The 20,563-nt window shown below is 46.6% G+C and overlaps 1 protein-coding gene across 1 annotated transcript; it reads right to left on the bottom strand.

Moving 5' to 3' along the window:
- Window positions 1-11,060: 11,060 nt before the first annotated feature.
- On the bottom strand, window positions 11,061-18,407 carry LOC143482747 (uncharacterized). Its single transcript, XM_076981251.1, is given in 5 exon segments — window positions 11,061-11,348; window positions 12,626-14,618; window positions 14,620-16,163; window positions 16,469-16,679; window positions 17,791-18,407. Coding segments are annotated over 5 exon segments (4,653 nt in total).
- Window positions 18,408-20,563: the final 2,156 nt, after the last annotated feature.

The raw sequence follows: 20,563 nt of genomic DNA, 5'->3' as shown, positions 1-20,563 counted from the left end.
AGCCACCATACTGATGTCATCGGGGGGCGTGTCCGCCAAGCCGACGTCCTCGGGGGGCGGAGCCACCATACTGACGTCATCGGGGGGCGTGTCCGCCAAGCCGACGTGGCTTGTACTCCCCCCCAAAAAATACATGGGGGTGTCCTGTGGAGTAGCCGGCGGGATCAGCGGTGTTAAGTCCTCCTCCTCAGTGTCCGGGTTGAGCCTGGAAGAACACACAGACACAGAAGCCTCTCGGTTGCTCTCTCTGCGACGGCTCCGCCTCCTCCGAGGTGTCGGGAGCTCGCAGTGGCCACCGAGAGCAAACCGAGGGTTAAGCCAACGCTCGTCTGTGCGCTCATTCCGTCTGCCCGCTGCTTGCACCACAGGTTGCTCACGCCTGTGGTGTTCGCCAAGCCGGGCAGACACGTAGCGCTCAATAGGAGTCTCGACGCGAAAGCCAGTCGAAACCGAAAGTGACTGGGCTTTCGTTGGTGCGCGTCGAGACTTCCGTGTTCCCACAGCGCCAGGGGTATTCCTGTCTCCGGCTCGTTCGCGCTGTAACACATGAGAGTTAAACTGCACGGAAGCAGCCAACAACTCGTTACAGCGACTAAACTCACCGGAGTCTCGCTCTCTCGCTGTGTCCTGGATAGATCCGTGATTATGTAACGTGGCTCGCGCCACGGAGCGAGGAGACGGACACAATTGCAGAGATGAGCGAGATTTAATACGGGGAATACCAAAAGCAGAGTCGTAATACCGGGCGCAGGTCATATCGGGAAGGCAGTCCATACAAGAAATGACAACAGACATACTCGGACAGATAAACCAAACACGACGGGGAAACACGGAACAGGCAGGTACTCTAGTAGCGGAAACAATACTCACGAAGAACAGGTATACAAAGCACAAGGCACGAAGTAGACAAAATCACGGATGACACGACTGGGGAATGACGGGACTTTATACATAGAAACTAACTAGGGACAGGTGATGGCAATGACACTGGGCGTGGTAACAAACAAGGAAACACGAAGACAAACGAGCAGGGCGGGACAAACAGGCAGGGAACACGGACATGAGGGAACCCAGAGTGACAGCTACGAGAGGGGGCGTTGCCCTACGTGACAGTTGCTCAGATAAAGCTAAACTAAATACAATATACTGTATAACCTTTATATTATAAAATACAATAAACTAAATAGAACTAACTAGAAACTAAATGGCTAAACTCAATGGAAAACAACAATTAGTTGTGAGCTGAAGCATGCCCCCTCCTGTGGTGCGCCGGTAATGGCCTTATTTACAGGACAAAAGTGCCTGCTTACAGCTGATAATAGGGTGTTAGCTAAAATCCTTCAGTTCTCTCGACCCTTCTCTGGGTTCCGATGGTAGAAGTGTTGAAAGACCCTTCTCTGGGACTTCTAGTGTTAATGAAAGTATGATAGATGTTCATGCATTATTAGTGTTTGAATCTGCCTGTCTAGCAGTTTTGTCTTCGGTTTAGGTTACTGACATGCTCCCTTGCTACACATGTTTTTAACAGTCTGGTTTAGTTAATAAGGTTCTGTTTTGTTTCTGTATCGCTAGTTGCTTTAGTTCCTATGGTGTTTTCCCTGTGCCCTGTGTTATGTTAACATTCCCTTACATATAAATTTCTCTTCCTTGCATAGTCACGGTGGACCTTCATATTCTTAGTGTTAAAGTGCACTGTAAAACCCAACAAGTTCACTAAACTCAAAAGTTTTGCTGTAACCGATTACCTAAGAAATGTTAAGTTCATGTAATATAATTTTTAAGTACAGTTAACTTAAAAAAGAATAAAACTTTAAATAAAATATAAGTTTAGGAAAATATAAATTTTTAAGATATATATATATTTAAGTACTGCATACTACAATACTTTTAGTAATAATTATATAATTAATAGAATTTCCTCCAACTTAACTTTTTTTCATTTTTGTGGCATTTGGCAGACGCTCTTGTCCAGAGCGACTTACATTTTATCTCAGGTGAGCAATTGAGGGTTGGGGGTCTTGCTCAGGGGCACCACAGTCATGGCTTCAGGTCTGGGAATCGAAACTTAAAACATAACAAAAAGTTAAGACAGCGCAAAACCTTAATGCTGGGTTTACAGTGTAGTTTTCCCGCACCAGCCGCACTGTCCACCATGTTTGTTCAAAAATCACAGTATGCTAATTAGATGGTTTTAACCAATAGGCATGCAGGAGCACATTGTGTCAGACGCTCGGCAAATATTAAATGAAAACAATGAGTTTAGTGATCACTTGAAAATGTTGAGCTTATTGAGATTAAAACTTGAATATCATTGTATGAACTTTAATGTTTTAAGCTGTTTGAACTGTTTTGCAGTTTTGCTTACAAAAACTCCGTTAAATGGCCAGTACATGCAGCATCCGCCATTTCTAAAGTCACATGGCTGGATAAGTCAACTCCCACAAATTATCAGAGACAAGCAGCATACATCCGGGTTTCCCAATGCTCGCACCTTAACTGGTTTAGAAAAGGGTGTACGCAGGCAGTGTACGCGTACAGGGGCCCGCCCCAGACTCCTCAATATGTTCCCTATCTGCAACAGGGGTGGGAGTACCCACCAATGAGATTTAACTCAAGTTTAAGAGGGAGGGGTCGGGCAAGGGGCAACGGTGGTCAGGGTTGTCCTGGCAACTGTGGTCGTGGCGCGTCGGGTGGATGTTTCTTTGTGGGCAGGAGTGTTACTGGTCGAAGGAGTGTCCTCAGAACGCCGTTGGACAAAGGAGGTCCAGAAGTCCGTATGTACCAGCACCAAACCAAAGCTGCGGCAGACCCCATACTGTCCCTCACTGTCCGTACTCAAAGGTTGTCATTTCTGGTTGAAACAAAAGAGCAACTCATTCAGCATTCAACTGTGTTTTACCTGATGCTGATTCTGTGACCAAAGTCTGCATAAAGCTGTTCCAATGACTGTGCAATGTGGCCAGCAGGCCATTAACCACAACTTCCTCATATCAGAGACTGCACGTGATAACGTCCGCAGAAGAGACGTTTTTAAACTAGGAGCTACTGTGTTATGTAGCCCTCCAGGACTGGTGATCTCCACGGAATGGCCTCCCACAGTTCACATCTTCTGGAGCCAGACTCCTGCACTGCGAGAGGCGTCCACTCTGTCTTCATGGCCTGGGAGCTGTGGATCACTCTGAGCCTTGCGTCCTGCCACCCGACCCACTGCATGTTAATTTGTTTTATGACCCAATAGGGGATCCAGATTATGGGGAGGAATTTGAGGAATAGCTATGGGATCAGGTATGTCTCCCATATTAGTGGAGCCTGAGGGTGTGGTGGTCCCTGTGGGGCTGACACCTGCTTAGTGACACTGGTATGATTAGGAGAGCCACTATAGCTAAGAATTGGGTAATAACTAATATTCCATGTGTGAGCTATGATAAGTCTTGTAATACTTGGTTTATTAAAACAATGTCATTTGTCAAAGTTATTCTAATGTGATATGTTGAGCAGGTTCATCTTGACCATATCCTAATTTTAGATCAGATAACAGCTTCTCCGCGGTCAGAGGGACCTCATGACGTTGGCTTCATCTCACAGCCACCAGCTGCGTTTGAGACACAGGCAGATTACTCTAGATGTTTCTGAAACACCCTATTGTGGTTCAGAAAAAAAGGGGGGGGGGGCAGGAAGGTGCCGATTTATTACATCAACTTGTTTAAATAAATAAAACAGCACACATAGTCACAAGACATTCATTACATATTCTAACCAGTCACAGCGTCATGGCTTTTGTAAAATTACAAATGTTCACACTACAGAAGGTTTTGTGTTTTTAAACTTAATGTTTTCACTTGAAGGAATTAATATGGCATGGTATGTTACAGGGTCTGGCACATGAGTGTGTAACTGAGGTGGCATATGCAGCTAAATGGAACCAATCCCTGGAGTAGAGAGCATGTGGACAGATTCAGGAGTCGAGATGGTGGTGTTGAATCAGGATTTGTGGTGGTAATGGAAGCTCAGGGAGACGCAGGCGAGTTCTGGGTAGCACATTCAGGTAAAACTGGGTAGTACAATCAGCACACAGGGCTGAGTTTTTGGCTAAGCTGGGTGGAAGGCAAGGAACTTAACATCTGTACACACTGCGTACGTGGAAGGAGTGGTTCATGTAGAACTCTGTACAGAGAGAGTAGGTTACACCACTTCAGGAGGTAAATTCATTAAATGCTAAGAAGATGTAAAAGGTGTTGTTACTATTGGTAAGTGTTGCTATCATTAAATGTTCAAGTTATCAAAAGGGGGCAATTTAATACAGAGTTAATCCAGCTGCAGACGTGGATGCTAAAAAGAGGCAGGATATGTTACAGGAGCCCATCAGATGGTTTGCAGGGCAGAGGACAGTGGTCTCCTCTGCCATAGGATTCAGAGCTACGTAAACTACAGGAAAAATGTTGTGGTTCAATAAAGGTGGTAAATGGGGTAAGGAGGTTTGGAAAGGACCTAATGTGAGACCGATTTTACCAAGTCAATTGATTAAATCAGTGTTTTCTGAAGCACACGAGGTAGCAAAAATGAAGGAACATGTGTCACTGGTCACACCCATACTTAACTGACTTAATAGCAGACTGGACTGAAAATGTGAATATCTGTAATGCACATAACTTGTGTTTTAAGACCAGGTCTAAGCAAGTTTCCTGGGCAATAGGAGCCAGGAGGGGAGATCCAGACTGACTACACTGACATGTTAATACCAGTACGGGGACTAAGGTATTTGTTAGTGACTGTGGGTAAATTCTTATGTTGGGGATAAATTCTTATGTTGGGAAGAAGCATTTCCCACCAGGCCAGAGGACTCTAGGTCAGTCTGCAAAATGTTGATAAAATTACTGGATACTGCACCATTGTATAATAAATTAAGTGCACTCAGATAATGGGATGCACTTCACTACCTAGGAGCTAAAATTTGTGGAACAAAATTTGGGTTTGAGACACAAATATGGGTTGGCTTATCATTCTCAATCTCAGGGTAAATTGGAAAGGATAAATGGTAACAAAGGATAAAGGAAAAGATATGTGCACAAATGTATGTGTTTGTATTGTTGGCCAGAAGATCTTCAGTGAATTTTGTTACAGCATTCACTCCGTATGAGCTCATATGACAGTGAGAAGTTTTCGGGGGCCCCCCAACGTGCTTGCGACATCCGACAGGAAAACCACAAGGTTGTACAAATAATGGTAAAATTCATTAAAAAGCTGTCTGTGAAGCTTATTGTGTCCAGGTGGAAGGAGGAGTCAGAATCAATGCCATGAGCAGATCTACCAGTCACCAAGTCATTGAGAAGACATCACACGCCATCCAATCGAAGGGCAAAGGAGAAATGTGGTATCACTTCAGCCAGTGCCGACCATCAGAACCATTGAGCGCGCAGAGATACGGAGCTCTCAAACAACGAGTTAAAATAACACTAGAGCTGGGGCACGTTAAAGGCCTAGTTTAACATTGTTTATTTGACTTTGTTTATTGTTGGTTTATTGTTATTTGTTTTTTGTTTGTTTCTGCACTATTATTAAAGTTGGCACTAATGTGATGATTATCATGTAACAGAATGTTAATGGGCCGCCCAATGGAGGATGGGTTCCCTTTTGAGTCTTGGACCTCCCAAGGTTTCTTCCTATTCCCCACCATCATAGGGAGTTTTTCCTTGCCACTGTCGCCTTTGGCTTGCTCATTAGGGATCTGGACCCGTATAATTGTTAACCTTGTAAATCCTGTAAAGCGCTGTGTGACAACGTGTTGTGAAAAGCACTATACAAATATATTTGATTTGATTTTGATTTTAATGTGAAGCCATAAAATTTTTGTCGCACCAGGACCTTCAGGGGACTACCCCCTGTGTATGTGGGTCCATGGTGGGTCAAGGCCTTTATTGTCTTAATAGTAACTGCTAAATTGTTGTTGTATTCCATGCGTAAGAAACTTACTCAGGGACAAGCAGCTATGATGTCACTGTTGTATCATGGGGAGTCAGATGAGAGGGTAACATTGAAAGATATTTTGTTATCTCTGTTTTCTCAAAGATCAAGAGAGGGTCTGTTGTAATTTTGGGTTTTTGCTTAGCAATAGCACATTCTTTGTTTATTCTTTTAACATAATACAGAAGCGAAATGTAACCACTGTTTAAAAGAAGTGAAGTGTAATCATTGTTTAAGGTAGAAGTAAAATGTAACCACTGTCTAAGATGTGTCCGAGCTGTGAACCCTGGGAGAGGATGTTGTGAAACCACACTGTAGAGTGAGATCAGAGATATATCTCAGGGAGAATCTCAGAGACACCAACACAACCTGTGCATCCGAGAATTCTCAAAGAGTATGATTAGATGCAGTCGTTATATACTGTTTTCTCCACCCCTCCACTCACTCTTCTATACCTTACATGGTAATGTCATCCACACGTACCACACTTCTTCTTTCTGCACCCCCAACACTTTCCCTCATAGACTTATGGTCCCTACCGATGGACTGATAGGCCGGAAAAGAGGCCACCATCCATGAAGATGCTGTAGATTCATATTTCCTCAACGTCGGCACAATCAGGCCCACGCCTTCTGCTTTTTAGGCCTCACTCTACAGTGTGTTTTGCTCAACATCCTCCCCCCAGGGTTCACCGCTCGGACACATCTTAGACAATGGTCACACTTCACTTCTACATTAAACAGTGGTTACATTTTACTTCTGTATTATGTTAAAAGAATACTGCATTATGTTAAAAGAATAATGTTAAAGAATACTGTATTATGTTAAGAGAATAAACATGTGTATTATGTTAAAAGAATAAACAAGGCATGTGTTAACTGCTAAGCAAAAAAACCCCAAATAACAACAGACCCTCTCTTGATCTCTGAGAAAACAGAGATCACCCAACGTTCTGCAATGCTATTATTTCATTCTCTGAGTGATCTCTTTGATCAGCCCTAAGGGGTCTGTCCCCGACTGATGGACCCCTAAGACCAAGTATATCGAGCGCGACCAGAGTAGTTTGTGTTCTAATACCGATGGAGACACGTCCCAGTTTATTGACAATGTGACCGGATTCTTGGTGGGATGTGCATCTCTCTGGAACGACGCAGCCGCCCACCACCTCCGAGTGGCTCGCATGGTTTCTCCTAACGGTCGAGGAACCCACCCGCTGCTCAACGCCACCTGTTCCCAACTAGGACACCAGGAGAAGTCGGCCGCTCCCTCTCTATGGCACCGACTATCTAGACGTGGACTCCAGCACAGGTACACGTCCAAACCCCTGTATGCCGCGTCTTCCCCCTGACAGTCGATGACGTTGCAGATATCAAATGTCCATGCAGTGGTCTCCCTAAGAACGTATTCTAATTCTATTCCCCCATACTTGTCGATGCAGCTGCCTTTAATGCTTCTTTTTGCTCTCGTGTTGTTAAGGTCTTGTGGTTCAAGTGTCAGCAGCAGGAATATCACTACTGCCCCTACTGACACTGCGGGCGCAGCATATCTTATCCATTTAGGTCCCCACCATACGTCGGTTCTCGGACCCGGACGCCCAAATAATCGCGATAGACCCATCATTTTTAGTTATCTAATTATGCTCTGAGTAATTCGCTTATTTTCCTTTTTAATTTTTACCCACTCTAAATTTTAGTCAATTTTTATTTCTTTATTTATTTCCGGGGTGATCAATAGCCTTCTTGACACCTTCGTGCTTGAAGGGCGGGTATACCCGATCAGCCCTTCTCCCAAGCCCAGTGAGCTATTTTGATCACCCTCCTTTTATCTAATTTACACTAAAGTCTAAGGTTCCCGCTGCGTATTTCCTGTTACCGGCTCCGTCGCGGGTGAATCTGATCCTAACCCCAAAGCCCCCCAAACTTGGCTCTCCTTCTGGTGTTTCGACGGGATAAAAGATCGAGACCCAGTCCACCCCTGGGATGCTTGGTATGGGGTCTACCCTTAGAACCTTGGAGCTTGGATATGCGGCGAACGTGGCTATTAGTGTGCCTGCCTGTGAATGTGATATCGGGACCGCCGGCCCTGTCAACGAAACTCGCACTGGAGGGTCGAAATCAAAGATGGCCTCTAATGGTGGCACACCTGCGGGGAGGATCTTCCACTCTACCCCACTCATTCAGAACACTGTTTTGTTACCTTCGATTTCACTTCTGCCCTTCGCCTCTTATTTAATGTGGTACTGGTTTACGCCACTAGATGGTGCTGGAGACCCTCTTACCTTTCAATTGACAAGAAAGGGTGTCTGAATCATGTATGCTCTCAACCTCGTGCTCCTAGATCATGTATGCTCTCAACCTCGTGCTCCTAGACTTCTTTTATCCTTGTCACAAACACAGTTTGATTATAATGCAATAAAAACACAATGTAATACAATTCAGTAATACAATTCAGTAAAACACAGGGGGCAGTCCCCTGTTATGTGGTTACACTGGTGTACGCTCTCCTGGGTATCGCCGAAGGGAATTTAACATCTCATAGTTGGTTATGGCCCACACTGCTGTTATCAGAATGTTATAGACAATGATGCCAACGACTAGGGCTGAATGATTAATTGCATTTGCGATAATTTCGCGATTTTTTAAAACGCGATTGTCTAATCGCACAGGCTGCGATTTAAACTGGTCACGTGACTTGGGAGCGAGCCGAGCCGAGGACGAACGGAGCGAACCCGAGCAGGAGGCAGGGAGGTGGAGAAGTGAAGTTAACACAGCGCACTTTAACTTGTTGCACAATGGCTTTCAGAAGCTGACACAACTGAAAGTCTAATACCAAAGAGGGGCAGCACATCAGTTGTGTGAAATTACTTTGGCTTTTAAAAAGATGCTGCTCAACGTCAGGTACCCTGCAAAACATGCCTTGCTACTGTTGCTACGACGCGAGGTAACACTACAAACCTTCAGCATTAAAAAAACACAAAGCCTCGTATGATATTTGTAAGGCTAAAATGCCAATGACCAGTGCTGCATCTTCAAATACGCAAAAGTGTTTCTCTGTGCTTATACAGCTTTAGTATGCGGTGAGCAGCGAAATACCGTAAAATCACGCATATAGGCGCAATAAGATTTAAAGCACGGATGAATCGCGAAAGCGCGGATAGCTTGACCGCGGTCCAGCAGACAGGGTTCACTGACCGAACCGTTTGAAAGTGTAACTCCTTATGGATGTAATTCGAAGCGGCACGCTGAAATAACTCGGGCAGTAACGGAGTTCATAGTGAAAGACATGATGCCCGTTAATATAGTGAACAAGCCCGGCTTCATGGCTTTGTTAAACACACTGGATATGCGCTACCAAATGCCCTCACGCACATATTTTAGCCAAGTTGCTATACCTGCAGGGCTGCCAACTCTCACGCATTGAGCGTCTTAAGGCCCATTCACACCCTACGGTAATTACGGATACGGACCCTTTCATCCGGTTCCGGAGGTCGTTTCATCCGTCAGTGGGTCCGTTGCCAGAGCGCTTACGAATCCGTAGTAACGGAGCAATATAAACCAGAAATCAGGGGGCAGTAGAGAGTCAGAAGCATCGGAAGTACACCAATTCGGGAAAATCAATGAAGAAGAGTACTGGACTTTAAAAAATGGCGCTCGAGTTAGAAGAAAAACTTTGCGAGTTGGTTAGAGGCTACATTCTGCTACGGTGCCAGGTCATCGCGATAAACAGCGATGCAAAAACAGCTGGGAGGAGATTGCTGGTGTGCCGGTGCCGGAAATTTGACTATACTGCCCTCTAGAGGATGTATTTAAAAAAATCATAACAACGTTGGAACCGGAAAGAGGTATAGTGGTCCCCTACGGAGGCTACGTTTGGTACGGACGGACGAAATTCGTCCGTGTCCGGAGGTATAAAGCAGGCTAAAAAATTTGTAGTTCGCTCTGGCGCCAACCACAGGCGATCGATCGATCACGATATAATAATAATACTTAAATTTTGTCAATTTTACACCCAGTGGCGGACTTAGCAATTTGGAGGCTCAATGCGAATTTAGCTAGGGGGCCCATCAACATTAATATGCGAGAAATAAGTTCAGGTTCACACTACAAGATTTTAGGCTGGTTTTTCAGTCGCCGACTGTTTTTGTAGATCGCCGAGCCGTCGCCGAGTGGCCGCCAACTCATCGCAGACGACCGGCAGATATCTAGCATGTTTAATATCTAGCATGTTTCATATCTAGCCCAGTCGGCGCCTGTGAGTCAACAGCAGCGTCTAGCTTCATACAACTTTACTATGTTTACTGTGTTTAAGTTATTGTGACAGCACTGGAGAAATAGTGCGATTGACTATATCTATGTTCACTGCAACGGAGAGATGAAATAATTCTGGCAATTTGGGACTATGGAGTGGTTAAACGGTAAAAAAAAAATAATAATAACGAAAATGTGGAGTACATGTACGTTGTTTTTATTTTCTTCGTGGTGTTGCTGCTTCTCGCGAGTGTTTCATTTTCGTGTTCTCGTGTTTTTGGACAGCCAGATGAGTCGGCGATTCCCCAGTCGTTTAATTCGTGAGTCCACGTCGCCGATCAGTCATGTAGTGTGAAAGCCACAACAACTGAAAGACTTGCGATTACAGCACAACCAGTCGTGTAGTGCGAACGGCACAAAAACCTGATGACTGATAAGTCAAGTAGTGTGAACCTGGCTTTAGCTAGACAAGGGGGCCCTACAGTGGGAGGGGCCCAAGGCAATTGCCTAGCAACGCCTCTATGCAAAGACCGCCTCTGTTTACACCCCCCCCGCAACCCTGTATCTGAGCTGTATAAAAAATGCCGAAACAGAGTTTCCTGAAGTGGAACAGTGGGAAAAAATCGCGATTTTAAATCGCAATCGCAATTTATAGATAAAAAATTGCAATTAGATTATTTTCCAAAATCGTTCAGCCCTACCAACGACCCAGAGGGCTTTTGCAGTTAGAATGCAGTCGGCCCACGAAGTGTGTTGCGTTTCTTCTTCGGCAAACCCAGCTTCCATTCCTCTCCCGCGTTGGGGGCGGTTTGGCCTCTAACCCGATGTGCCCCGAGAGCCTCACGCAGGGTGTTATTGTGACCCTTGCTCGTGAGCTCGGGTCTTGTCGTCCTCCACAGGCGGCTCCGATGCCCGGCACTGGCTGAGATGGTACCACGTCTCTCCCTTGCCCTTCAGTCGGACGGTGTGCGCTGTTCTCTCGACGACCTCGAACGGTCCGGTCCACCTGGGCTCCACCCACTTCCTTTTGATGATCTTCAGCTGGACCCACTTGGTGACGGGCAGGTCTGCTCGCGGAGTTGGTTCCCCCTCCACGGTTGGGTCCGGTGGCAGGAGTGGTTCTGACTCCTCTCCTCGTACCTGGGCAGAATAAGCTGCACACAAAGCTTTTAAAGGATTATACTAGAGGTCTGCGCGGGACGGCTTTTTTAATCCCGCTCCCGCCTGCTCCCGCTTGTTTTAGACCCGCTCCCGCCAAAAAATTGCTTGTTTTAATCCCGCTCCCGCCCGCACCTGCTTGTTTTAATACCGCTCCCGCCCGCACCGGCCAAAAAATCGCTTGTTTTAATCCCGCACCTGCCCACCACATACACATTTCTGTCGCCCCCGCCCGCAATCCTAATATGAATTGAATTAATTAGATTTAGTACTTGAAATTTTCTTATGTATTTATTAAAACAGCAATATAGCGATTGATCGCGCTGTCCCATTTCTTACCACAGTCCAAACACATCCCGTTAGGTGACGTACACCAACACTTTCTGACATGTATCACAACAAGCCAATTTCCATCTCCATTAATTACAATGGAATATGACTTCCATACATCAGACTTTCCTGTAGTTGGCTTAATTGTGATGTATTCACCTGTTTTAATAGAATTTTCCACAGCCGAAACTGGTTGACCGTCTACAGCAGGGGTCGGCAACCTATGGCACGCGTGCCACCATTGGCACACCGAGGCATAGTCACTGGCACGCGACACGCTGGACCAGCATCAGCAAAAATATATATTTTAATATAAATTATTATATTAATGGATTATACTTTCGCGAGTGACCGTAGCGCGCGACTCCGCACGCACACCTCGCGCGAACGGCGGAGGCGTTTAAACTTGGCGATCGATCGCGATATAATACTTTTTGTGTCGATTTACACCTCCCCCCCTCCTCGGTCAACAATTTAAACTCGCCGCCATAGTGGCACACTCATTGACTGGACATGTTAAAGTTGGCACTCCATGTCTCAAAGGTTGCCGACCCCTGGTCTACAGTCTCTGCCATTTCTGTATCAAAATGACAAAATGACGCACACTTCATGTTCACGTGATCAGTTGCTTAGCCAATATTTTGAATTAGTTTATTGCTTACTTACTGAATGATTAGTTGTTTTTGTCCTGTTCCTTATGCATGGAAATCATTGCGTTGTTATTATTATAATTTTCTAGACTATTAATTTGCGGGATTTTTCTACATGTATATGTGGTCCCGCTCCCGCATCGCCTGGACTAATTCAACTCCCGCTCCCGCCAATAACAATTAAATTCTGTCCCGCGCCGCAAAATATTCTGTCGGGACCCGCGGGATTACCGCGGGAGTGCAGACCTCTAGATTATACCACTCTTTTTGTGCTCCTACCGCCTTCCAGGCAGGTGGGGTGAGTGCTTTGTGCGGTCCTGGAAAGCTTCTTCCTGTCATGAGTTCAAAAGGAGTTAGACCAGTAGTAGAATCCACTGAGGATCTGATGGCCATCAATACTATCGGCAGGGATTCGGCCCAATTCATCCCTGTGTGTGCGCACACCTTTGCCAATTTGTTTTTAATGTTACCGTTCATCCTTTCCACTTTGCCCTGAGATTGGGGATGGTAAACCGACCCGTACCTGTGTCTCAAACCCAGACTTTGCTCCACCAGCTTCAACTCTTTACTGGTGAAGTGCGTCCCTTTGTCTGAACGCACTAATTTTGGGAAGCCGTGCCACGGGATCCAGTGATTTATCAGCGCTTTGCAGACAGACTTGGAGTCCTCTGCCCTGGTGGGAAATGCTTCAACCCAGCCTGAAAATTTGTCCACGATCACTAGTAAATACCTTAACCCTCTTACTGGTGTTATCATGTCTGTGTAGTCGATCTGGATTTCCTCCCGTGGCCCAGGGAACTTGCCTGGACCTGGTTTTAAAGTACGAGAGGTGTTATGAGTATTACAAACATCACATTTAGCAGTCCAGTCTGCTATTAAATTAGTTAGGTATGGATGCCACCAGTGACACAAATTTTCTTTCATTTGTTTCCGCCCCACGTGCGCTGCCCCATGCGCTTCAGTCAACACTGATTTGATCAGTTGACTCGGTAAAATCGGTCTCCCATCTGGTCCCTTCCAGACTTCGCCACCCCTTTTGCCGCCTTTGCTAAACCACGCTGTTTTTTCTTCCGGGGTCGCCTGCTCCTGTAGCTTGCGTAGCTCTGGACCCTGCGGCAGAGGAGCCCACTCGTCCTCTGCTCTGCAAACCATTTGATGTGCTCCGGTGCTGTAACCTGCTGCTTTTTTAGCGGCCGCGTCTGCTACTGCATTACCTCTGCTTATTAAATTGTCCCCCTTTTGGTGCCCCTTGCACTTAATGATAGCCACTCTGGTTGGTAGCAGCAACGCCTCTGCTAATTCTTTCATGTCCTGCTGATGTTTGATGGGCTTGCCTCCTGGTGTGATGTAGCCTGCTCTCTCCCAATGACCCAGTTCTACATGAGCTGTTCCTACCACATACGCAGAGTCTGTGTAAATGTTAACTTCCTTGTTTTCCCCCAGCCTTAGTGCTGCAATGACAGCCAACAGTTCTGCTCTCTGTGCTGATTGTACGCCGTCAGGTTTCCCTGATTGCACAACCCAAAACTCGCCTGGGCCCCCGTGAGTCTCCATTACCACTGCAAATCCTGATTCCACCCCGCCATCTTGGCTCCTGTAGCCACACCCGTCCGTCCACATATTTTCCGCCCCTGGGATCGGTTCTGCTTCTAAGTCCGCCCTCCATTTAGCTGCTTTTGCCACCTCGGTTACACACTCGTGTGCCGGACCCTGTAACATGCAATCAGCCATGTTAATCCCTTCATGCGTGAACAGTAAATTTGGCGCAGTCAAGACCTTCTGTATTCTTCTCTGTCTCAGTGGGGTGAGTGTAAACATCTGTGAGTTTACATAAGCCATGACGCTGTGGCTGGTCAGAATATGTAATGGGTGTCCTGTGACAATGTGTGCTGTTTTTTGAACCAGTTTCGCGACTCCTGCTACGTGTTGTGTGCATGGAGGGTGTCGTTTTTCTGTGTTATCTAACAAAATACTCGCGTGCATCAAGACCCTGCGGTCACCTCCCTTTCTTTGATATAACACTCCGTTCACGCATGAGTGTGTTTCAGAAACATCCAAAAAAAATGGTAGGTTATAGTCAGGGACGGCCAAGTCCACTGCCTGAGCTAGTGACTGTTTTAACTTGATGAAGTGCTGTTCAGCATCAACTGTCCACTTTAGCTTAGCTGGCAAATTTCTCATCCCCAGCTGTCTGACCATGTCTCTCAATGGTTGCGTCAGGCCCACATAGTCCGGTACGTAATGTCTGCTGTACCCAGTCAGTCCCAAAAATGGGATGATGTAATATGGTGGTTCTGTGTGAAGGGGAAATGCCGGTCAAACCTCCTGTGACTATGCGGCCTAGGAACTGAACTCTAGGCCTGCAACACTGCAACTTATCTCGCAACACGCTGTAGCCTGTCTCCCACAGTTTTAGGAGGACACGTGTGGTGGCCTCCAGGCACCACGATTCGGCGGTTTCTGAGCTAATTAACACGTCATCAACATATTGGATCAAAAGAGACCCTTCTGGCATGTGGCAGGTCTGCAGAGATATAGACAAAGCTTTATTGAACAGTCCCGGTGACAGGGCCAGCCCCTGTGGAAGTCTGGTGTACCGGTACTGCCTGCCGTTGACGGTAAATGTGCAGAAGTCTCGGCATTCCTCTGCTAGTGGGACACAAAAGAATGCGTTAGCCAGGTCAATGCATGTGAACCACTTCATTTCAGGTGACAGTGAAGATAAGGCTACATATGGGTTTGGTACTGGAATGGTGGGAGTTATTAAGATTTCATTAATGGCCCTTAGGTCATGTGCCATACGATATGTACCAGTGCCTTTCTTCTCCACTGGGAGGATGGGGGTGTTCCAGTCTGATTCGGCCTCTTCTAAGACCCCTGCAGCCCAAAGTGCGTTTATGGTCACAGTGATCCCAGCTTCTGCAGCTGGTTTGTGTGGGTATTGTCTCACCCACCTGGGGCGGTCGGCCTGTACCTCAAACTTGACTGGTGGCTGTGAGATGAGGCCCACGTCATGAGTTCCCTTCGACCACAGAGAAGCCGGTATCTGATTCAGAATTGTCTGTGAGTCAGGGTGATCGCAGCATTCTCTCCCGTGGAACCTGCTCAACATTTCATGGGTTAATTTAACTTTATCAAACGACCGTGTTTTGATAAACCAGGTGTTACAAGATTTAGTGTAGATTATACATGGGATGTTAGTTAACTCCCAGTCCTCAGCGGCTGCAGCTCTCCTAATCATGCCTCCTAACTCCTTAGCCATGTGTGCAGGGTGCAAAGCTAATGAAATATGTGGAGCTGCCGATTCGCCCATCATGTACCAGTGTCGCTGTTCAGGTGTCAGACGCACGGAGGCGGCGACCCCCTCGGGCCCCACCATTATCCCCTGGGTCTCTATTTCCCATACCTGCCCCTGTAGCTGTTCCCCAAACTCTTCCCCATAAACTGGATCCCCTACTGGATCATAAAACAAAGTGACATGCAGTGGGTCGGGGGGCGGGACATAAGGCTCAAGGAGATTGATCCACGGCTTCCAGGACATAAACACAGAGTGGATGCCCTTTGCGGTGCATGAGTCAGGTTCCAGGAGCCCCCAGTATATGTCGACTGTGGGGGGCCACTCCGTGGAGATCAGGTACATCCCGGTGTTGATTTCCTGCGAACACTGGATTTCGGTACCGTCCGACAGCGTCACCACCAGACCTAGGGGACTACACAACACAGTAGCTCCTAGTTTAGTCAGGATGTCTCTCCCGCAGAGGTTAACAGGCGCTGACTCTGAAATGAGGAACCTGTGGTTAATGGCCTGCTGGCCACACTGTACAGTCATTGGAACAGTTTTATGCAGACTTTGAAACTCCCCCGAGAACCCACGAACTATGACAGCATCGTTGCTCACTAAGTCATCCGGCAAAACACAATTGATTGCAGAGTGTGTTGCTCCTGTATCCACCAGAAATTATAGTTCTTGAGAGCCAACTGTCAAGGACAGCATGGGATCCGCCGTAGCGCTGCTGTCTGAGTTCTCGTTGGGGCCCCGTCATGCGTGCTGCTCAGCTCCCCAGTCTCCAAGTGGGAACTGCCCTGGGACTACAGAGGGGTTAGGTGCAGTCATGTACGGACCTTTCCCCCTCCCTCGCCCGCTGACATGCTGGTGCCGCTCCCTTGAGTTATGAGGACACTCTCTCGACCAGTGCCCCTCCTCCCCGCAGATGAAACATCCACCTGACATATCAGGACCCCGTCCGCCAGGACCACCCCGAGTGCCTCTGCCCCTTCCACGACCTCTGCCTCTGAAACCCCCGTTAAATCTTTCGTGTGGGTGCTCCCACCCCTGTTGTGCATAAGGAGCGTATTGAGGACCGTGGGGCGGGCCCCCGTACGTGTGCACCGCCTGCAACATATCTGGCTAAGGTAGACCTAAGGGAGGGTGATGGGCTTGAACCGGAGCCACCGTAGCAGCTTTTAGCTTTTTACCCTGTTTGTCTTCAGTGGCCTTGCGCCGCGCCTCCGCTAAGTGTAGTTTTAACAGTTCTACTTCACTTTTGTCTCGTTCCTCCTTCTTTTCTTCCGCTTTGTCTAGGGCCTTAGTTAAGTGATGAATGAGGTGCTTGTTCCACTGGTCAGAATCGCAATCTGTTAAATCTGGATTGTTTTCTATGGCTTCCTGCACATGCTTTGGGACACCATCCAACACAGCCTTCCTAAACCAGTCACGGTGGGGGCCTTGGGTTCCTGGGTGAATGCCAGTTTGGGACACCCAGGTGTTGGCCTAGATAAGCTGTGGGAGTTAACTTATCAGACCATGTGAACTTGGGAACTGCGGATGCCGCACGCACAGGCCATTTTTTACGGAGGGCATCCCCTAATGCCCCAATGTGCCTGTTGAGAGGGGCCTCATGTAATGCATGAGTTGTGCCTGCATCATACTCGATATCTCTAAGATCTGTGTTAGTGCAACAACGCGCTGCCACCCCCCTAAAGTCTCCTAGAGCCAGGATTTTTCCGGCAGTAAGCTTATCTAGTTTGGCCAGCCAAATGCCTCCCCCCTCGCTGAGAGGAGGAAGTTGGTCAGTCAGGGCAGTTACGTCAGTCAATGTCCAGGGCTGATATTCGCGCACCCCTGCGGGTCCGGACACGAGTGGCATGATTTCGGCTACTTCAGGACTTTTATTACTCATTTTAGATCTAGTGCCTGCGTGAGGCCCTGCAAAGCCCTTCTGACAGGGCTGCTCTGAGCAGCCAGACTGTGGTGAGTGAAGCTGCTCCCTGATCTTGCGCAACTCTTCTCTGGCGTCCAATAGTTCCGCTTTCATAGCTTCTGTGTCATCTCCCTCCTTCTCACTCCCCGAAACATCTCCCTCGCTTGCTCCGCTCGGCTCTGTGTGTGTGCTATCTGAATCTGACTCCATCCAGTTCCCCTCTAATACACAGTCAATCCTTACCGCGCGTCCAGCTCTCCCTTGCTCTCCCCCTTGCATCCCTTAATGGTTTTTGCCGATGGATCTCCCTTTGATTTGTGTTTTCTGACAGCTGTGGGGCCCCCCTTCCTTTTAGCTCGCCTGTGTGTTTCTGGTGCGGATTTTGAAGCGCGCTCGCAGCCCTCTTCCTTATCAGATGGTTCTGAGTGTGTGGACTCCGCATCTGAGCTATCGTCTTGTGAATCAACATACTCATACCAGCCCTCCTGCCTCGCGCGTACTTCGTCAAATGGTTTGACCCCTGGGGGTTTCATTGTGGATTTATCGCGTGTTCTATTGGGCTTCCCGTCGGCAGCTTGGTTAACTTTTATAGTTCCCGTTTTAACATTGACCACAGGATACATTCCACCAGCCCCTCCCTGCGCTCCTCCTGCGCCCTCCGCTGAGGGAGCTGAGGCCTCTACGCGCTTAGGCTCATATGGCGGTGGTGTGAGATCCTCCTCTCTGTCTGTTATTTTCAGACCGCTTTTTCTAGCCTGTTCCTGCATGACTCCCAGCCAGTACTGTTTGTATTGACGACTCCGCACTAAATCTCTTTCACCTTTAATAATTTTACGTGCCAAGCGTTTGCGGTTTATCATTCCTGCAATCTTATGCGCATGTTTTAGTCGCTCTACTTTGCTGCGAGACTCCCGTATTTTATAGTCAATAATATCCCCCAACGACACTCGGTCTTTCCCTTGCCACCCCGTTTTCGAGATCCACGATCTCAATTTTGTGGAACACTTGTTTTTTTGTTTTTTCCATTTCTTGGGATTGTCTTCAATAGGGGGGATTATCTTACTGGTCAGGGTTATCTGTTCGTCTAAAGTTTTCCACTCCCATAATCCAAAACCCCACTTTAAATCAAACTGCTGTTGGATCGTGTGCATTTCCCCACCAGGCATGGTTGATAAATCACTGATACTCGCCTTCAGTCGTCTTCAACCTTACTTTGATAGATTGGGGCTCAGTTGACACCGTAAGGTTTACCACCCTCAATCAATTCAGGTTCTTGGTCCGAAATCAGGCGATTCTGGGGGTACCTCAGGTCCCCGGGACGCCTGTGACCCAGCTGACTCGAGATCGCCGCTCGGTCTTGCCGTCGCCTCGTCAGGCAAACGGGAGGGTTGCCACACCCCAGGAAACAAAGAAAACACTTGTTAGGGACTCCAACCCTGTATTTTCCTTTAAATCACCTATTTTTTATTTATTTATTACCTTGTTACCTGTAGCCTTGATTTATTTTTAACTTGAATAAAAAAAATTAAATTTGGCATCAACCAAACACCATTAGTTCATCACAATTTGGTATTTATGCAAATGTGCAGAATTTTTGTTGTAACAGGTATTCTGCTTACCTTATTTTATGCCGGCATGGATGAACCAAAGGTCTTTAGAGGATGGGCTTCTGGGTTCCCCCCAAGAACGTCGGGGTCACCATCTGTCGTGGGCTGACCACGTTCCCACCACTTCAGCCCAGCATGTTCGTTCGATTGTAGGAGAAAACAGGAGCCAACAGCCAAATTGTTGCAATGCTATCAAAGGCTTTATTAAAAATCAGAGATATATCTCAGGGAGAATCTCAGAGACACCAACACAACCTGTGCATCCGAGAATTCTCAAAGAGTATGATTAGATGCAGTCGTTATATACTGTTTTCTCCACCCCTCCGCTCACTCTTCTATACCTTACATGGTAATGTCATCCACACGTACCACACTTCTTCTTTCTGCACCCCCAACACTTTCCCTCATAGACTTATGGTCCCTACCGATGGACTGATAGGCCGGAAAAGAGGCCACCATCCATGAAGATGCTGTAGATTCATATTTCCTCAACGTCGGCACAATCAGGCCCACGCCTTCTGCTTTTTAGGCCTCACTCTACAGTGTGGTTTGCTCAACATCCTCCCCCCAGGGTTCACCGCTCGGACACATCTTAGACAATGGTCACACTTCACTTCTACATTAAACAGTGGTTACATTTTACTTCTGTATTATGTTAAAAGAATACTGCATTATGTTAAAAGAATAATGTTAAAGAATACTGTATTATGTTAAGAGAATAAACATGTGTATTATGTTAAAAGAATAAACAAGGCATGTGTTAACTGCTAAGCAAAAAAACCCCAAATCACAACATTAGCTAGCTAGCTAACAAACTAGCTACCGCGTGCATTAGTATTTAGCTTAAGATGGGTTATGTCCAAAACAGAAAATTTTATTATTTATAGAGGAGATAGCTAGCTAATGTTTTACAGTGCCCCCAACCAACCCCACTCTGTAACATTTAAATTAAAATCATAAACAATGAATGTAGTTAGTGGTTACATATTTTATTTTTAAATCTTAATCTGGTCTTGGTCTCTGTCTTGATGCATTTTTTAAATAAAATCTTTATACTACAGTTGACTCCCAACTATCACTTCTATGTGTAATTTACTGAGGAACTTAAATTAAACTTGGTGGTGGTCAATTGACTAACAATGTTTAACGGTAGTGTTTTGAAAAAAAAATTAATCATGCTAATATCGCATAATTGTGCTTAATTGTGACTGCACGTTACCTTAGGAAGAATGGCATTACATTTTAGTTTTACTGAGAGAGGATGCATTACTGATACCTGCCACATGTCCTGTCTAGCTAGGAAATGTTAAACTGACTTTTATAGCTAATGATTTCAGATACTGTATGTGTGAGCCAGCAACTGTTGTGGAACTGTTTTGTCACATATATGACATTGTATATACGTTCTT

Source organism: Brachyhypopomus gauderio, chromosome 19 (genome assembly GCF_052324685.1).
Source record: "Brachyhypopomus gauderio isolate BG-103 chromosome 19, BGAUD_0.2, whole genome shotgun sequence".
In the NCBI taxonomy this organism is placed as follows: domain Eukaryota; kingdom Metazoa; phylum Chordata; class Actinopteri; order Gymnotiformes; family Hypopomidae; genus Brachyhypopomus; species Brachyhypopomus gauderio.
This window is presented reverse-complemented; position numbering and strand designations above follow the sequence as displayed.